Source organism: Oncorhynchus mykiss, chromosome 2 (assembly GCF_013265735.2).
Source record: "Oncorhynchus mykiss isolate Arlee chromosome 2, USDA_OmykA_1.1, whole genome shotgun sequence".
Taxonomy (NCBI): domain Eukaryota; kingdom Metazoa; phylum Chordata; class Actinopteri; order Salmoniformes; family Salmonidae; genus Oncorhynchus; species Oncorhynchus mykiss.
Genome location: NC_048566.1, coordinates 73,118,039 through 73,136,096, shown reverse-complemented (window position 1 = coordinate 73,136,096; position 18,058 = coordinate 73,118,039). Strand labels below are relative to the sequence as shown.

The 18,058-nt window shown below is 42.9% G+C and overlaps 1 protein-coding gene across 2 annotated transcripts in view; it reads right to left on the bottom strand.

Annotated features, from left to right (window-relative positions):
* The window catches only part of tmem266 (transmembrane protein 266), a 61,835-nt gene that overhangs the window by 10,027 nt on the left and 33,750 nt on the right, over nt 1–18,058 (bottom strand). For both annotated transcript variants that reach the window (XM_021571117.2, XM_036955069.1), the window contains exons 4-6: nt 4,269–4,423; nt 1,825–1,898; nt 647–703 (exon numbers count right to left, since the gene is read on the bottom strand). In XM_021571117.2, the coding sequence (XP_021426792.1) occupies nt 647–703; nt 1,825–1,898; nt 4,269–4,423 (286 nt within the window). The remainder of the gene's footprint in view (nt 1–646; nt 704–1,824; nt 1,899–4,268; nt 4,424–18,058) is intronic.

The window sequence follows — 18,058 nt, the reverse complement described above, 5'->3', positions numbered from 1 at the left end:
TGATCCCAAACACACCGCCCGGGCAACGAAGGAGTGGCTTCGTAAGAAGCATTTCAAGGTCCTGGAGTGGCCTAGCCAGTCTCCAGATCTCAAACCCATAGAAAATCTTTGGAGGGAGTTGAAAGTCCGTGTTGCCCAGCAACAGCCCCAAAACATCACTGCTCTAGAGGAGATCTGCATGGAGGAATGGGCCAAAATACCAGCAACAATGTGTGAAAACCTTGTGAAGACTTACAGAAAACGTTTGACCTCTGTCATTGCCAACAAAGGGTTTATAACAAAGTATTGAGATAAACTTTTGTTATTGACCAAATACTTATTTTCCACCATCATTTGCAAATAAATTCATTAAAAATCCTACAATGTGATTTTCTGGATTTATTTTTCTAATTTTGTCTGTCATAGTTGAAGTGTACCTATGAAGAAAATTACAGGCCACTCTCATCTTTTTAAGTGGGAGAACTTGCACAATTGGTGGCTGACTAAATACTTTTTTGCCCCACTGTACATATCCAAGTTTCAGAACATTCCCTCCAGGCCTGTGGGTGGTTTCCAGTCTGAGTTCTGACATTTGGAGAATAATATTGCTGTGGAAGTGGTGGGCTGCTCTGAACCCCACCTCAGGATGGCCCCCCAGGGAGCTTACCTCCACTTTGTTCTCGATGTAATCCCAGATCCCCAGCACCACAATTCTGAACACCGTCTGAGAGAGCGGGAGGAGGGAGAGTGGGGGAGGGAGATAGGGAGGGAAAGGGTAAAAAGGATTGGGGAAGAGAACCATAGCAATAGAATACATTTCCTTTAATTGTAAATACACCCCTAAAAATACTAATGTCTCAGCGAAAGTGAATTGCAGTTGTGATTCAGTTCTCTTTCATCTATCCACCGGCAATTCATCAATGACATACTCCTACAGTTCACTGCCACAGCGGTCAGATTTCCTTCAAACAATTAGAGACACACACTGCACCAGCTGCAGCTGACTCATCAGGGGCTGCAGAAGGCCACTGCACTCCTCTCCTTTTACATATTCAGGATTCCACCTGAGCAGAAGCTGTCCTGCCACAGCCAATACTTACATGAATCACTAAGGGTTAGCTTTCATTGATAACTAAAACACATACACATGGTAGATGGTGGCAGATTGTGGTAAATTGCATCATTCTGGCAACAATGGCTGACACATAAATAACTTGTCATAGAATTCTGCGGCACCCCGCAAGCTGTGCTGCAGTACGCCGCAACTTTTAAAGGAAGAACCACTGTACTGTTTCTCAACCAAATAGAGCAGCAGACCGGTGAACAGAGAACTACAAAGATAAACTGCTAGGCCTGAGGAAACAGGGTTTATCAATAGGGTTTATCTGAGGCTCTGGCGCTAGTTAAAAGCTACGGTGCAACAGAAAAGCTCTATCTGCATTTTAGATAAAAGTGATTGTGTTGACTAAACGTAATATATCAAGAGCAATTAACAGTCACAGCAAGTTGTGAAGGGAAATAGTATCAGAATGAGTGAGATAGAGGAGGCTGTAACGCTGTGAGCAAACGGTAGGAGCAAATTAAATAGCTGTGTTTACGTTTAACAACATACTGTATGTGATGGACCAATAGAGTACATTGACCAACGCTCTAATAAGTCGATAAGTGTTGATAAAAGAAAGGCCAGGGCTTAACAGGGCGTTGTAATCAGAATACACCACTGCACCTCTCTAGCTCACCTTTGTCTCAATCAACTATAGCACACTAGAGCATTAAATCAACCCTCCGCTACATCAGCTTTAAGTGAGCCTGCTGCCACTGTGGTGACTGTTGGGGGGGGCTCACCTCAGTGAAGAACACAGATAGAATGGCCAGACTGATCCAGTGGATGATGCTGGCAAACTGGAACGCGTTGTTAACTGTGAAGACAGCACAGCAGAGACACCGTTTCAAGATGACTAGTTTACTCAGGGTTCAGATCATTTGGTAAATCCTGGAGACAGACCCAAGCACAGACACATAGCCCTCTGTAGCTCAGTGTGTAGAGCATGGCCATTGTTAATGCCAGGATAGTGGGTTTGATTCCCAGGACTGCTTATACATAAAATGTATACACACTTGACTGTAGTTTGCTTTGGATAAAATTGTCTGTTAAATGGCAGATGCAGTGCATTCAGAAAGTATTCAGACCCCTTGACTTATTCCACATTTTGTTACATTACAGCCTTATTCTAAAATCGTTTACAAAGTTTTTTTTCCGTCATCAATCTACACACAATACCCCATAATGATAAAGCAAAAACAGGTTTTTAGACATTTTTGCAAATTGCTCAGTTTGGCCGGGTGGCCAGCTCCAGGAAGAGTCTTTTGATGGTTCCAAACTTCTTCCATTTAAACATGATGGAGGCCATTGTGTTCCTGGGGACCTTCAATGCTGCATAAATGTGTGTACCCTTCCCCAGATCTGTGCCTCGGCTCCCTATCTCGGAGCTCTACGGACAATTGCTTCGACCTCATTGCTTGGTTTTTGCTCTGACATGCACTGTCAACTGTGGGACATTATATAGAAACGTTTGTGCCTTTCCAAATCATGTCCAATCAATTGAATTTACCACAGGTGGACTCCAATCAAGTTGTAGAAACATCTGAAGGAGGATCAATGGAAACAGGATGCACCTGAGCTCAATTTCAAGTCTCATAGGAAAGGGTCTGAATACTTATGTAAATAAGGTATTTCTGTTTTTATTTTAATACATTTGCAAAAATGTCTAAAAACCTGTTTTCGCTTTGTCATTATGGGGTATTGTGTGTAGATTAATGATATATTTTTTTTTTCATCCAATTTAGAATAAGGCTGTAACGTAACAAATTGTGTAAAAAGTCAAGGGGTCTGAATACTTTCTGAATGCACTGTATATATACTGTATATATTGTACAGGCAAAGATGTGCATGCACAGGTTTGTCTGACTTCATGCCTATTCATCAGCCTAATTGTGGTCAGCATCGTACTACATTAGGCTGTCAGCTACAGCATTTCTCTTCAAGCACCTCTTCCCTTCTGTCTTCATTTGTTGTGCTCACTGATCTGTCAATCAGTCCGTTAATCTTCCTCCATCCCTCCCTCTCTCTGTACATTCACCCAGCAGACAGACAACCTCTCTCTCCCCATTTCTTTGTCTTACTTTACCTCCCAACCGTCCCGTCTCTTCAATCTGCCTCCAGGAACTTGTTAAGACTTGAATACGTTAAGATACAGCCATATTGACCTGTAACCCATATAGCCCTACCATCGTTCATAGAGCTTGTGACACCACAGAGGTTTGGGACTCCTGACTGTAACTCATATGCCCTACCATCGTTCATAGAGCTTGTGACACCACAGAGGTGGGGACTCCTGACTGTAACCCATGAAAGATGAGGACACCCACCTCCTTCTCCAGAGCAAGATGATGCAGATGAGGTCATCTCCATGTGCTATGGGTCACAGTGGCATTAGACCACCTGTCACTGTTTACTGAGGAATACTAATGATGCTGATATTATAGAGGAGAGGTCACAGCCCCAGGTCCTGGACCTGTCACTGTCACTGTTTACTGAGGAATACTAATGATGCTGATATTATAGAGGAGAGGTCACAGCCCCAGGTCCTGGACCTGTCACTGTTTACTGAGGAATACTAATAATGCTGATATTATAGAGGAGAGGTCACAGCCCCAGGTCCTGGACCTGTCACTGTCACTGTTTACTGAGGAATACTAATGATGCTGATATTATAGAGGAGAGGTCACAGCCCCAGGTCCTGGACCCGTCACTGTTTACTGAGGAATACTAATGATGCTGATATTATAGAGGAGAGGTCACAGCCCCAGGTCCTGGACCTGTCACTGTTTACTGAGGAATACTAATAATGCTGATATTATAGAGGAGAGGTCACAGCCCCAGGTCCTGGACCCGTCACTGTTTACTGAGGAATACTAATAATGCTGATATTATAGAGGAGAGGTCACAGCCCCAGGTCCTGGACCTGTCACTGTCACTGCGTAATAATAGGTACTGTATTTATTATACAACAGACCTAGTGCCAACATTAGCCACATTCCTAATAACAGATGTGCATTTTTGTAAATTCCAAATTCCAACATAACACAAATTCCACAGCTGTTTTGTGTGTTTTAACATCACTAAGGGTCGAATCACAATTGAAGATATGTGCAAGTAACTCAAATGTTCATGTATCTATAAGCCGAGATCCAGGTTCTAATACAGAGACAGGTCCAGGGTCACTCACACTGCAGAAGCTTGGTGTCGATGAGCAGCTCCAGACACAGCAGCACGACCACCAGGATGACACAAGCCACCAGGAAACAGTTGAAGCCTGCACTCAGCAGACATACCTGCCATAGGGCTGCCCTCCGCCCACAGCATGGCTTCAGCCAGTTAGACCTGACACCAGAAGGTGGGAGGAATGCAGAAACAAAGCTGAATGTCATGATATGCAAATCAGAGATGGAAATGTATTTAATTGTACTTTAGAAGTACTTTCTACCATGTGTTTGACTCCGTTTCAGCCAGCAGAAGGCAGCGTTCCAATCAAGCACAAATACATACAAAACACATCCACACACATTTTTTATTTTTATTTCACCTTTATTTAACCGGGTAGGCCAGTTGAGAACAAGTTCTCATTTACAACTGCGATCTGCCCAAGATAAAGCAAAGCAGTGCCACACAAACAACAACACAGAGTTACACATGGAATAAACAAACATACAGTCAATAACACAATAGGGAAAAAAATCTAGTGTATATACATTGTGTGCAAATGAAGTAAGATTAGGGAGGTAAGGCAATAAATAGGCCGTAATGGCGAAGTAATTACAATTTAGCATTTAAACACTGGAGTGACAGATGTGCAGAAGATGAATGTGCAAGTAGAGATACTGGGATGCAAAGGAGCAAAAAATAAATAAATAAATAAATAACAATATGGGGATGAGGTAGTTAGATGAGCAATTTACAGATGGGCTACGTACAGATGCAGTGATCTGTGAGCTGCTCTGACCGCTGATGCTTAACGTTAGAGAGGGAGATATGAGTCTCCAGCTTCAGTGATTTTTGCAATTCGTTCCAGTCATTGGCAGCAGAGAACTGGAAGGAAAGGCGGCCAAAGGAGGAATAGGCTTTGGGGGTGACCAGTGAAATATATCTGCTGGAACATGTGCTACCAGTGAGTGCTGCTATGGTGACCAATGAGCTGAGAAAAGGCGGAGCTTTACCTAGCAAAGACTTATAGATGACCTGGAACCAGTGGGTTTGGCGAAGAATATGAAGCAAGGGCCAGCCAACGAGAGCATACAGGTCGCAGTGGTGGTGACAAAACGGATGGCACTGTGATAGACTGCATCCAATTTGCTGAGTAGAGTGTTGGATGCTATTTTATAAACGACATCGCCAAACTCAAGGATCGGTAGGATAGTCAGTTTTACGAGGGTATGTTTGGCAGCATGAGTGAAGGAAGCTTCGTTACGAAATAGGAAGCAGATTCTAGATTTGATTTTGGATTGGAGATGTTTAATGTGAGTCTGGAACAAGAGTTTACAGTCTAACCAGACACCTAGGTATTTGTAATTGTCCACATATTCTAAGTCTGTCACGTTCTGACCTTAGTTCTTTTAGTTATGTCTTTGTTTGAGTATGGTCAGGGTGTGAGTTGGGTGGGTTGTCTATGTTCCTTCTTCTATAATTTGGGATTTCTATGTTTGGCCTGGTATGGTTCTCAATCAGAGGCAGCTGTTTATCGTTGTCCCTGATTGAGAACCATATTTAGGTAGCCTGCTTTCACTTTTGAGTTGTGGGTGATTATTTCCTGTTTAGTGTTTTTGTCATTCACCTTACGTTTTGTTGTTGTTTATTGTTTTTGTTCAGTGTTCATTTTTCTTTATTAAATGATGGACACTTACCACGCTGCGCATTGGTCTGACATTTCTTACTCCTCGTCAGAGGAGGACGAAGACGAACGTTACAAAGTCAGAACCATCCAGAGTACTGATGCTGGACAGGGGGGCAGGTGCGGGCAGCTATCGGTTGAAGAGCATGCATTTAGTTTTACTTGCATTTAAGAGCAGTTGGAGGCCACGGAAGGAGTGTTGTATGGCATTGAGGCTCGTCTGCAGGTTAGTTAACACAGTGTCCAAAGAAGCGCCAGAAGTATACAGAATGGTGTCGTCTGCGTAGAGGTGGATCAGAGAATCACCAGCAGCAAGAGCGACATCATTGATGCATACAGAGAAAATAGTCGGACTGAGAATTGAACCATGTGGCACCCCCATAGAGACTGCCAGAGGTCCGGACAACAGGCCCTCCGATTTCACACTGAACTCTGTCTGAGAAGTAGTTGGTGAACCAGGTGAGGCAGTCATTTGAGAAACCAAGGCTGTTGAGTCTGCCGATAAGAATGTAGTGATTGACAGAGTTGAAAGCCTTGGCCAGGTCGATTAATACGGCTGCACAGTATTGTCTTTTATCGATAGCAGTTATGATATCGTTTAGGACCTTGAGTGTGGCTGTGGTGCACCCATGACTAGCTCGGAAACCAGATTGCATAGCGGAGAAGGTATGGTGGGATTCGAAATGGTCGGTGATCTGTTTGTTAACTTGACTTTCGAAGACCTTAGAAAGGCAGGGTAGAATTGATATAGATCTGTAACAGTTTGGGTCTAGAGTGTCTCCCCCTTTGAAGAGGGGGATGACTGCGGCAGCTTTCCAATCTTTGGGATCTCAGACGATACGAAAGAGGTTGAACAGGCTAGTAATAGGGGTTGCAACAATTTCAGCAGATAATTTTAGAAAGAGAGGGTCCGGGTTGTCAAGCCCAGCTGATTTGTAGGGTTCCAGATTTTGCAACTCTTTCAGAACATCAGCTATCTGGATTTGGGTGAAGGAGAAATGGGGGAGGTTTGGGCAAGTTGTTGTGGGGTGTGCAGGGCTGTTGACCGGGGTAGGGGTAGCCAGGTGGAAAGCATGGCCAGCCATAGAAAAATGCTTATTGAAATTCTCAATTATCGTGGATTTATAAGTGGTGACAGTGTTTTCTAGCCTCAGTGCAGTGGGCAGCTGGGAGGAGGTGCTATTATTCTCCATGGACTTTACAGTGTCCCAGAACTTTGTGGAGTTTGTGCTACAGGATGCACATTTCTGATTGAAAAAGCTAGCCTTTGCTTGCCTAACTGCCTGTGTATATTGGTTCCTAACTTCCCTGAAAAGTTGCATATCGCCGGGGCTATTCGATGCTAATGCAGTACACCACAGGATGTTTTTGTGCTGGTCAAGGGCAGCCACACATACTACAGATACTACTGATTTGTGACAGGGTTTGTTGGCCAACACAGAGCTTGTGTTTGCCTTGTGGCACCACTCACCACATGGCCATATTTACTCAGCTTTACAAACAAAATGTATTGGCACTTTTGAGAGCTGAGCATTATGTTGAAGCTAAAGAACTCTAAACATGATGTTGATGTCCATGATCTCTTTATTTAGAGACATAAAGAGAGATATTTCTCAGCCAGATCTCTGTGCTCAGTGTGCCTCATTCCTTTTGGAAGCAGACTCTGTTCTGTTGTGTTGTGTTCCAGCCATCACCATGCTGGCTGTGGGACTGTTTAGCAGAGTATTCTCTCTGCTACTCTCTGCTACCGCACAGCAAGCGATACTGGTGCACCAAGTCTGGAACCAACAGGACCCTGAACAGCTTCTACCTCCACGCTATAATACTGCTAAATAGTTAGTCTGGGTAGCTATGTGGTTAACTATTTAACTATCTGTATTGACCCTTTTTGCACAAATGTTTTTTACTCATCACATTTTTTATTATCTATCCTGTTGCCTAGTCACTTTATTCCTAGTTATATGTACATATCTACTTTATTTACCTTGTACTCCTGCACATCGACTCGGTACTGGTACCCTATGTAGGCTCCAGTGATCCTCCTCCCTGTACATCGCCATGCATTTTCATGTGTGGACATGAGTGGAATTTCCCAGGTGAGCTGGTCGCTTGTCTAGGTACATTGTGTCTGCCTTAAATCCAACCTGTCTCCCCTCTGTGTCCCTCCTACCAGACACTAGGCCTGAGAGAGGCTCCCAGGGATTTACGGTCAATAAATAATGACATATCTATGCGAGGCAGACAGGGCTTTACTTCCCTGTCACTACTCTGTCACCTTTCCCAGAGTGAAGAAATACCATGATCAACATCCGTCTCTAAGCACAAGAGAGGCAGAAAGATTATACTTCCAGGCTTCAGGATAGAGCAGGCAAACAGACAGAGAGGCAGTTATTTTTGAAGCCACCGGGGCTATGCAAAGAGGGGTAGAGAGAGAAAAGAGAGAGAGAGTGGGGAGGGAGAGAGAGGTTGGAGCCAGAGAAAGAGAGAGAGAGAGAGAGAGAGAGAGTAAGAGTGTCCCAGTGAGAGGAGCCATTTTGCGGCTACAGCTGGACCTCCGGTGGAGGACTAGATATCCTGTCCACCTGGTGCCAAGGTCCGCAGAGGGGCTGGGGGCTGGAGCAGGGCCATGCTGTGTCAATGAGCACTCCCAGGGGCTAACTGGCACACACTGCTGCCCACTGCACCCCTGCCAGTCACTCTGAGCCAAGCCATGCCAACAGATTAGGAGCACAACTCTGGAGGTGACAGGGAATTAGAGGATGATTCCATGTGATAACAGAAAAGACTTTCATTCATTCTATTTATTGGCCAGTAGTTAAAACCTTTCTGCCACAGCTATGTGACAGGGTAGCACAATGACAAAGCACTTTTTTTAGGAAACACCTCCGTAAAGTTTTGGATTAAAAAGGCAAATTTTAACGTATATGGTTTCATAATTAATTTACAGGTCTCCCTCCAGCAAAGAAGGAACATTTATTAATTTAATACAATGGTCAAGATAAACCCTATCTGGAAGGAGTGTAAATGGCCCCCGACCTCTCGAAGCTCAGAAATTACATTTTGTGGAAATAATTTTAAACCTGGAGCACTGAAGACTTGAATTGAAGTAGTATCAGTGGTAAAACTGAGTGAGAGTGGCTATAGAACAGGCAATACTTCAAGGAGCTCCACACACACACACACACACACACACACACACACACACACACACACACACAGTATTTGCAAGGAGGAAATGAGAGCTGCAGAGGTCTATGAACCAGAAAGGTTTATAAAGGCATCAGGAGTAAGTTGCGGTAGGGAGTGAAAGTGGGAGCGAGGGGAGATTGAACTGTGGTAGACAGAGGAGGAGGATTAAACCATGGGACTGATCAATACAGCCCAGGAGAGGAGAGGAGGTGAGCTGCTGGACACGACATCAGCTGATACAGCCCTCACAACAGACAGAGAGGAGAGATGACAGAGTGGACAGAGATATCACTGTGTGTCAGTGAGCAGGTGTGTGACTGACCACACTCAGGCACACTGTTGGTGGCTCTTACTCCTGCTCCACTCCACAGGCTGGGCTGGGCTTGGCTCAGGCCCCTGCTAGTCTTACTGAAAAGAACCTATCAGAAAAATACTGCTTTCATTTACAGTCAGTCCTAATCGAGCCAAGATTAAAGACAAAGTTAAGGCACCAGGCCTACTCATCCCATCTGCTATCATTGTAGCCTGGTCCCAGATCTGTTTAACTCCTATGGTCATTATCATGCCAAATGTACAATTTATAATTATTTCTTTGGTCGTTGTCATGCCAATTCCTATGCACACTCATATGTGACACGCCAGTGCAATGGGGGGGGGTGACGCTAGTTCCTACTTCCCAGTAAGGCCATTTTTGCAGACATGCCTTCTTAAACATGTAAACCTTCATGTGCCTTAATTACAAACTTGTATGTGAGTTGTAAATGTGAATGTTAAATTAGGAGCCTAGTTTAGCCTGAGCTACTGCACATAGGGAGAAAGACAATCACTCCTAGCTAGTCATGATTGGTTGAGATAATGGAGGGCTTAACCATGCTGACGGTTGGCCACGCGTTTCTTTACACGTTCTTTAAAGAGATGGGTGGGGCTATGGCTTAAGAGGGTGTGAACAATGCTGAATTGCCGTAAACAAAGAGGAGCTCTCTAGCTCTCAAAATCTTTCCGAGGCATTTTCCCTACTTGTCTCCTAAGTGGGATATTACAGTTTTTTTCAATTGCTACTTTTCAATACTGAAGCCACTTTTTCAAAACTCTTCACACAGTCTGCATTACCAACATGCATCTTGGCCAAACAGTTAATCTCACCTCCAAAACTCTCTCAAACCACCAAAATCCTTCATACATGTCTCAAAATAAGCTCGTTCGACCAGAACACTGGCAACAATTATCATTCAGAAAGCATTCAGTACATTGTCACTCATAACACACTGACCTAAAAAACATTAACAGGGAGCATTACATAAATTATGACATTTTCTCTTTGAATGATTTTTCATATAAATCAGTATTTCATTATAGAATAAGAATAACACCTTTTCACTTTATTGACTGTACTAAAGTATATGTAACAAGAATTAATCAGAAACGCAGCAATTGGCTTCAATAGCCTTTATTTTTTCTTTATCTTGGCATATCATTAGTTTACTTATTGAAACAAAAAACAAATTCCTGAAATTCCAGGGCTGCAATAATAATAAACCCATCAACAACATGCATAATATAATCACTCATACTGTACAGTACTGTGAGGGTTCTAGTTCTCATCAACATGTATAGTATAATCACTCATACTGTACAGTACTGTGAGGGTTCTAGTTCTCATCAAAATGTATAGTATAATCACTCATAATGTACAGTACTGTGAGGGTTCTAGTTCTCATCAAAATGTATAGTATAATCACTCATAATGTACAGTACTGTGAGGGTTCTAGTTCTCATCAACATGTATAGTATAATCACTCATACTGTACAGCACTGTGAGGGTTCTAGTTCTCATCAACATGTATAGTATAATCCCTCATACTGTACAGTACTGTGAGGGTTCTAGTTCTCTTCAACATGTGTAGTATAATCACTCATACTGTACAGTACTGTGAGGGTTCTAGTTCTCATCAACATGTATAATATAATCACTCATACTGTACAGTACTGTGAGGGTTCTAGTTCTCATCAACATGTATAGTATAATCACTAATACTGTACAGTACTGTGAGGGTTCTAGTTCTCCCTCTCTCCTGCATTTGGCCACAAGTTCTCATCAACATCACATCTTATATCTTCTCTGGCAATGCATCTTGGAAAGTATCTCCTGGAATGTCTAATCTAACCCTGGCAGTCTTCAGGAGAAGTGTCTCCACACCCTGGCAGTCTTCGGGAAAAGTGTCTCCACACCCTGGCAGTATTCAGGAGAAGTGTCTCCACACCCTGGCAGTCTTCATGAGAAGTGTCTCCACACCCCACATTCATGGCATCCAGTAAGGACATCTGGTCATGTGGATGGTGGTCATAAACCTTCCTCCTCCACGCAGTGAAAACCTCCTCTATGGGGTTTAGGAAGGGGGAGTATGGATGCAGGAATAGTACTGACATCCTGGGATGTGCAGCAAACCAGTCTGTGACTGCAGCAGAGTGGTTGAATGCCACTTTATCCCACACAACGATGAAGGTTGGGAAGTTTCTGGCCCCTCTCTCCTCTGCTGGTTCAAGTTGATTATGCAGGTCATCCAGAAAATAAATGAGCCTCTCTGTATTGTAGGGGCCAATGAGTGGTTTGTGTAACAGCAAACCATCATTGGACAGTGCTGCACACATTGTGATGTTAGCTCCTCTCTGGCCTGGGACATCCACGGTTGCTCTCTGTCCAATCACATTTCTTCCCCTGCGGCGTGTTTTTGCAAGGTTGAATCCAGCTTCATCCACAAAGCCAGTTTGCCTGGCTTCCATCTCCATTACTCTCTAAAATACAATACATCCACAGTTTTACAGTACTTTACATGATGCATAGCTGTGTATGTACCCTGTTTGGTTATTGAACATACATCTAACCTGGATAGATTGATACCAGAGTTCTTTCACTTGTTCACCATTTCTCGCAAAGGGTACAGTGTACAACTGCTTCATCCTTATTTTATGTAGGACTCTGGCAATTGTCGTTGTGCTGACCGTATTCACATTTCCAAAAGTGATTTGTCTGCCAGCACTCAAATTTCCCACAGTTTTATTGCATTGTTGCCAATTACCATGTCAACAATGGCAATTTCCTGCGCATCTGATAATATTCTGCCTCTCCCTCCTGTGGGAGGCAACCTTTGGATCCTACTGAAAAACACAAAACAATCAATATATTTCAAAATGTCAGTACATGTAAAAATGTGAAGATACTATATTGTACTGTAATATGTAGTTCAATTATCATTGAAGGATGTTTTGCTGGAAAATTTGTACTATTGAAACAACTGTTTAACGCTGCAGATTTGGTTGCACACTTAAACCGGCCTCTCTCAAAGAGAGACCATGATTTACAACATGGTCAATAATTGTGGCCCTTATCTCATCAGAGACCACCGCTCTTGGTCTTCCTCTCCTTTGTCCTCCATGCGTTCTCCCTCTCCCTGCCACTCTTCTCCTCTTCCATACCAACCTGTCTTCCTTGATCCATGTTTCCAAACAAAATCATTCTGAAGCCGTCCTCTTTTGGGTATGCTTTCAGCTGAAATTGCAATCAGCTGTGTTTAGAATGATTACAGTTTTTCTCAATTGCTAAAACACTAAAACCCATTGGCTGAACAAAGTTCTCAGTTGCCTGGACTCATTTAGCTAATTATGCAGTCTGTTGTCAATACCTTAAACCATTTCACATGGTAAAACACAATTTTCAGGTTTCACTTAGACTTTTCAGCAAAACTCTAAACACATTCTCATTCTCAAAACACATTCTGCACTCTAATGCACATGTCATCCATACTGGTAAACACAAGTGGAAACAATCAAATACAAATAGAGAAGACATGTCATTGATTGAACACAACCACTCAAAATTGATTTAACCTGTTTCGAATGATGCGACACAACCAATATACGCCAGTTCAGAGAGCAAACAGGTTGTTGAAGGTGGGAAGGAGAGAGTCTGAGAATGGATAGAAGAAACAATGTGAGAGGACGAGTGTGTATGCGAGGTGGGCGACAAGGAGGAGGAGGACGAAGAGGAAGGCAAAGAGTGGAAATATCTGATGAAATTTGAGCAACAGTTATAGACCATGTTATTGTCCATGGACTGACAATGAGGGAAGCAGGACTTAGAGTACAACCCAATTTGAGCCAATTTTCTGTGTCCAACATGGTAAGGACATTCAGAGAAGAGAACAGGTACAGGATACTATTTGTAACTGCAAATTTACTGTACTACACTATATGCAGCTGTTTCAATAGATATTTGTAAAGTTAATCACTGTATGTATTGTACTGCATGAATATGTTTTGTAACTGCACAACTACTTTTTGTAGAATTGTAAGGCTGCCACATGCAGGTGGAAGGAACGCTATATTCACTCGGGAGCAAGAGGCTGTTATAGTTGTCATGGTCCTTCAAGATAATGCAATACGACTCAGAGAAATCCAGGAACGAGTGATACAAGACAACACACACTTCCAGGGAATTGACAGTGTGAGCATTTCCACAATTGACTGAGTCCTCCATTGTAACAGGATGCGAATGAAACAAGTATACAGAGTACCTTTTGAGCGCAACTCACCAAGGGTGAGAGAACAGTGAGCTCAGTATGTGCAAGTAAGTGTACATTCAGAAACATTTACTGTAATCCAGATAGTATGTGTTAGTACTGTAGACGATGTGAATGACATTACTCTTCAGTACATACAATGTATGTGAATCAGAAGCCTAATTGTACTCTACAGTAGAGGACTGTCTCTGTACGACTTACAAAATCCTACATACAGTACATTGTATTTCTACACAAACAATATTTGACTTGGAATCCTTGGACAGACCCCATGAGTTCATCTTTGTCGATGAAGCAGGCTTCAATCTAACAAAGAGGAGAAGGAGAGGCCGAAACATGATTGAAGTCCCTGGTCAACGAGGTGGCAATGTCACAATCTGTGCTGCTATCAGCAACCATGGTGTTCTACATCACCATGTTACACTCGGGCCATATAACACCCAGCACCTTCTAAGATTTATTGCCAATCTAAGAGATATTTTATTTGAGCAGCAGGGTCAAGAGCTAAATGAGAACCCCATTCCCATCTATGTGATAGTGTGGGACAATGTCAGTTTCCACAAAGCTTCTCAGGTAAGGGAATGGTTTTCTATCAATGGGCAGTTTATGAACTTGTACCTCCCTCCATACTCGCCTTTCCTGAATCCGATTGAGGAGTTTTTCTCCTCTTGGAGATGGAAAGTGTATGATAGACAACCCTACACCAGAGTAAATCTGCTGCAAGCCATGGATTTAGTCTGTGGTGATATAGGTGAGGAATCATGTCAGGGCTGGATACGGCACACAAGAGGCTTCTTCCCCCGTTGCCTCAGGAGGGACAATATTGCTTGTGATGTCGACGAAGTGCTCTGGCCTGACCCAGCCCAAAGACAAGAAGAAGCACATTGATCACGTTTACTCCTTTGATGTTTGTCCTTTTAGTATTGTATACTGTAGTACAGTGCATTGCAGGCTGTATACTGTACAATGGACAAACTGTATGGCCCTGAACATTGTGCTTTCCATTTATTAACAATACTGACTGCTCAATAGATTTTGACTGGTTGCAGGTTCATATCAACAGAGAACAAGAATGACAGTATCACAGAGACAAAGGACAAGTTTGTGAGATGCAGGGTACAGTACTGTAAAAATAGGGGTACAAGGAGGAGGAAGAACAAAAAACAAAATTGCAAAAAGCAGAGTAGTAATTTCTGATCAATTTTGAGCTACTGTGATAGAACATGTTTTCGTTCATCAAAAGACAATGACGGAAAAATATGAATATTTTTTTAGATTAAAAATGTACTTCTCCCTGAGAATTGTGTTTTGAACAATGTTCTATTTTCGGTGTATTGTTTACTGACTGCTTGAGAGTGTATATCATTTTGATCACTTTGTTTATGATTTGAGAGCAGTGTTTGATTTTGAGCACAAGTAAAACTGTTAAGAGGCGACTGTTTCATTTTGCGAGATGAGTCAGAGGTTATGTAAATAGTGCTTGAAGATGAGGTTTAGTGTTTAATGTTTTCAGGAAATGGAGCAAGGTTTCAGAAATTGTGTTTTAGCAGTTGAGAAACTGTAAATATTCTGCTGAGATTTTCTATATGTTTCAGTCTGGTGACTGCAGAAATGCACAACATTTGCCATCATTCTGTTTTGAATGTGTTTTTCACAGTTTTGGAAACGGTGTGTTAGCATTTGAAAACGTGCTGCAAATATATAGTTTTGCAGGTGGTGGAGTATGAATGAGAAAAGTTCATGGATTTCAGAGAATGTGGCCATTGAATACATTTTGTGTGAAAGCAATGAAAAATGATTCACAGTTTGGTCCACATACACTTCTGTTTCGCTGATTGTGAAGAGTTTTGACAATGTGACTTCAGGTTTGACCAATGCATGTTAGCAATTGAAAAAAACTGTACATTTATTAACTATTAAAGCAGCATTTTTCCTCAAATTACAGTGTATGTTACACTGTAAAAAGCATTTAGGATTTTTCAACATAAGCCCCAGTTGGGATGGGATGTCACATACGGAGTTGTCATGACTTTTTGTGCAAAGGCCACCTCTTGGAATGACACCTTCCACTGACAGTGTGTAGCACAGTGAGTCTTCAAACTGTAATGTTTATTCAAATTGTATCTTGTTGGTAGGTTCAGATGTGAAGCTCTTGCAGTCCCCATTGGAGGATGATATGGCTACGGTAGTAACTCTGGAGAGGACAAATGAAGTGGGGACCATGAAGTGTCTCATCTGAATCATCAACTCAGCCAGAAGCCATGAATCTTCTATCAGCCTGTCAAGTCAAAGATGAGTGTTGGATGTGTGAGGTAAGACATTTTCTTTTTATTTGCCATGTGTAATGAATACTGTAACAAATCAGATATTTTTATGATCACAAACTGCTCTCCCAACAGAGTTCACTTTTTTTGAGCCAATGGCCATGTTGGCTGTCCTTGGACACAATCGCTGCTCTCGGACATAGTCGCTGCCCTCGGACCTGATGACCAGGGTTTGAGTGCTGACGTTACCATATAGCCCCTCTGAATTGCTGTTAGACTGCCACATGCAGTGGCTCATTTGGATGTGTTTGATGTCTTGAAGCTTGACTTCCCTACGTTTCTGCTACAACTGGGCCTGGAGCTCGTTTAAAGATTCTAGCAGGTGAGTGCAGCTACTAATGGGGAAGTATGGTCCTCTTCCTCAAAGCACGGGCTTCAGCACGGGCTTCAGCAGGGACATACATGGAGCGATGAGGGAGAAAGGGAACGCCTGCCCACCCAGCCTAATCAACTCAATAAATGGTGTGACATGTTGCAGCCAGATTGCCCTCACATTTTAATCTGACGCTGAATCTGTCCGCCAACTGCTCTTCAAAGAGAGCCAATGTTTTTTCTGGCCAGCGGTTACAGTTGCTGCACTCGATCATGGTGAGAGGGATTCGCGTACCGGCAACAACATTAGCATTTAACCCCTCGTAATGTGTTTTTTTACAAGTTTGGCACACCTGTATTTGGGGAGTTTCTAACATTCTTCTCTGCAGATCCACTCAAGCTCTGCCAGATTGGATGGGAAGCGTGGCTGCACAGCTATTTTCAGGTCTCTCCAGAGATGTTTGACTGAGTTCATGTCCGAGCTTAGTTGGGCCACTCAAGGACATTCATAGACTTATCCTGAAGCCACTCCTGCGTTGTCTTGGCTGTGTACTTAGGGTCGTTGTCCTGTTGGAAGGTGAACCTTCGCCGCAGTCTGAGGTCCTGAGTGCACTGGAGCAGGTTTTCATCAAGGATCTCTGTTCTATGCTCCGTTCATCTTTCCCGCAACCCTGACTAGTCTCCCAGTCCATGATGCTGCTACCATCATGCTTCACCGTAGGGAGGGTGCCAGATTTCATCCAGATGTGATGCTTGGCATTCAGGCCAAAGAGTTCAATCTTGGTTTCATCAGACCAGAGAATCTTGTTTCTCATGGTGTGAGAGTCCTTTAGGTGCCTTTTGGCAAACATCAAGCTGGCTGCCATGTGCCTTTTACTGAGGAGTGGCTTCCATCTGGCCACTCTACCATAAAGGCCTGATCGGTAGAGTGCTGCAGAGATGGCTGTTCTTCTGGAAGGTTCTCCCATCTCCACAGAGGAACTCTGGAGCTTTTTCAGAGTGAGCATCGGGTTCTTGCTCATCTCCCTGACCAAGGCCCTTCTCCCCCGATTGCTCAGTTTGGCCGGGCGGCCAGCTCTAGGAGAGTTTGGTTCCAAACTTCTTCCATTTAAGAATAATCGAGGCCACTGTGTTCTTAGGGACCTTCATTGCTGTAGAATTGTTTTGGTACCCTTCCCCAGATCTGTGCCTCGACACAATCCTGTCTCGGAGCTCTACGGACAATTCCTTCGACCCCATGGCTTGGTTTTTGCTTTGACGTGCACTGTCAACTGTGGGATCTTATGTAGAAAGGTGTATGCCTTTCCAAATCATGTCCAGTCAGTTGAATTTACCACAGGTGGACTCTAATCAAGTTGTAGAAACATCTCAAGGATGATCAATGGAAACAGGATGCACCTGAGCTCAATTTCGAGTCTCATAGCAAATGGTCTGAATTCTTATGTAAATAAGGTATTTCTGTTTTTCATTTTTAATACATTTACAAACATTTCTAAACCTGTTTTCACTTTGTCATTATGGGGTATTCTGTGAACATAGATGAACATATTTTATTTTATTAATTTTAGAATAATGCTGTAATGTAACAAAATGTGGAAAAAGTCAAGGGGTCTGAATACTTTCTGAATGCACTATATGTAGCAGCTGTCTTCTATTCTGTACTGCCTGTAGTCTCATGGTTATTGATGAGTATGATTGTTGGCCCCGTTGCCACTAACTCAATGTTACT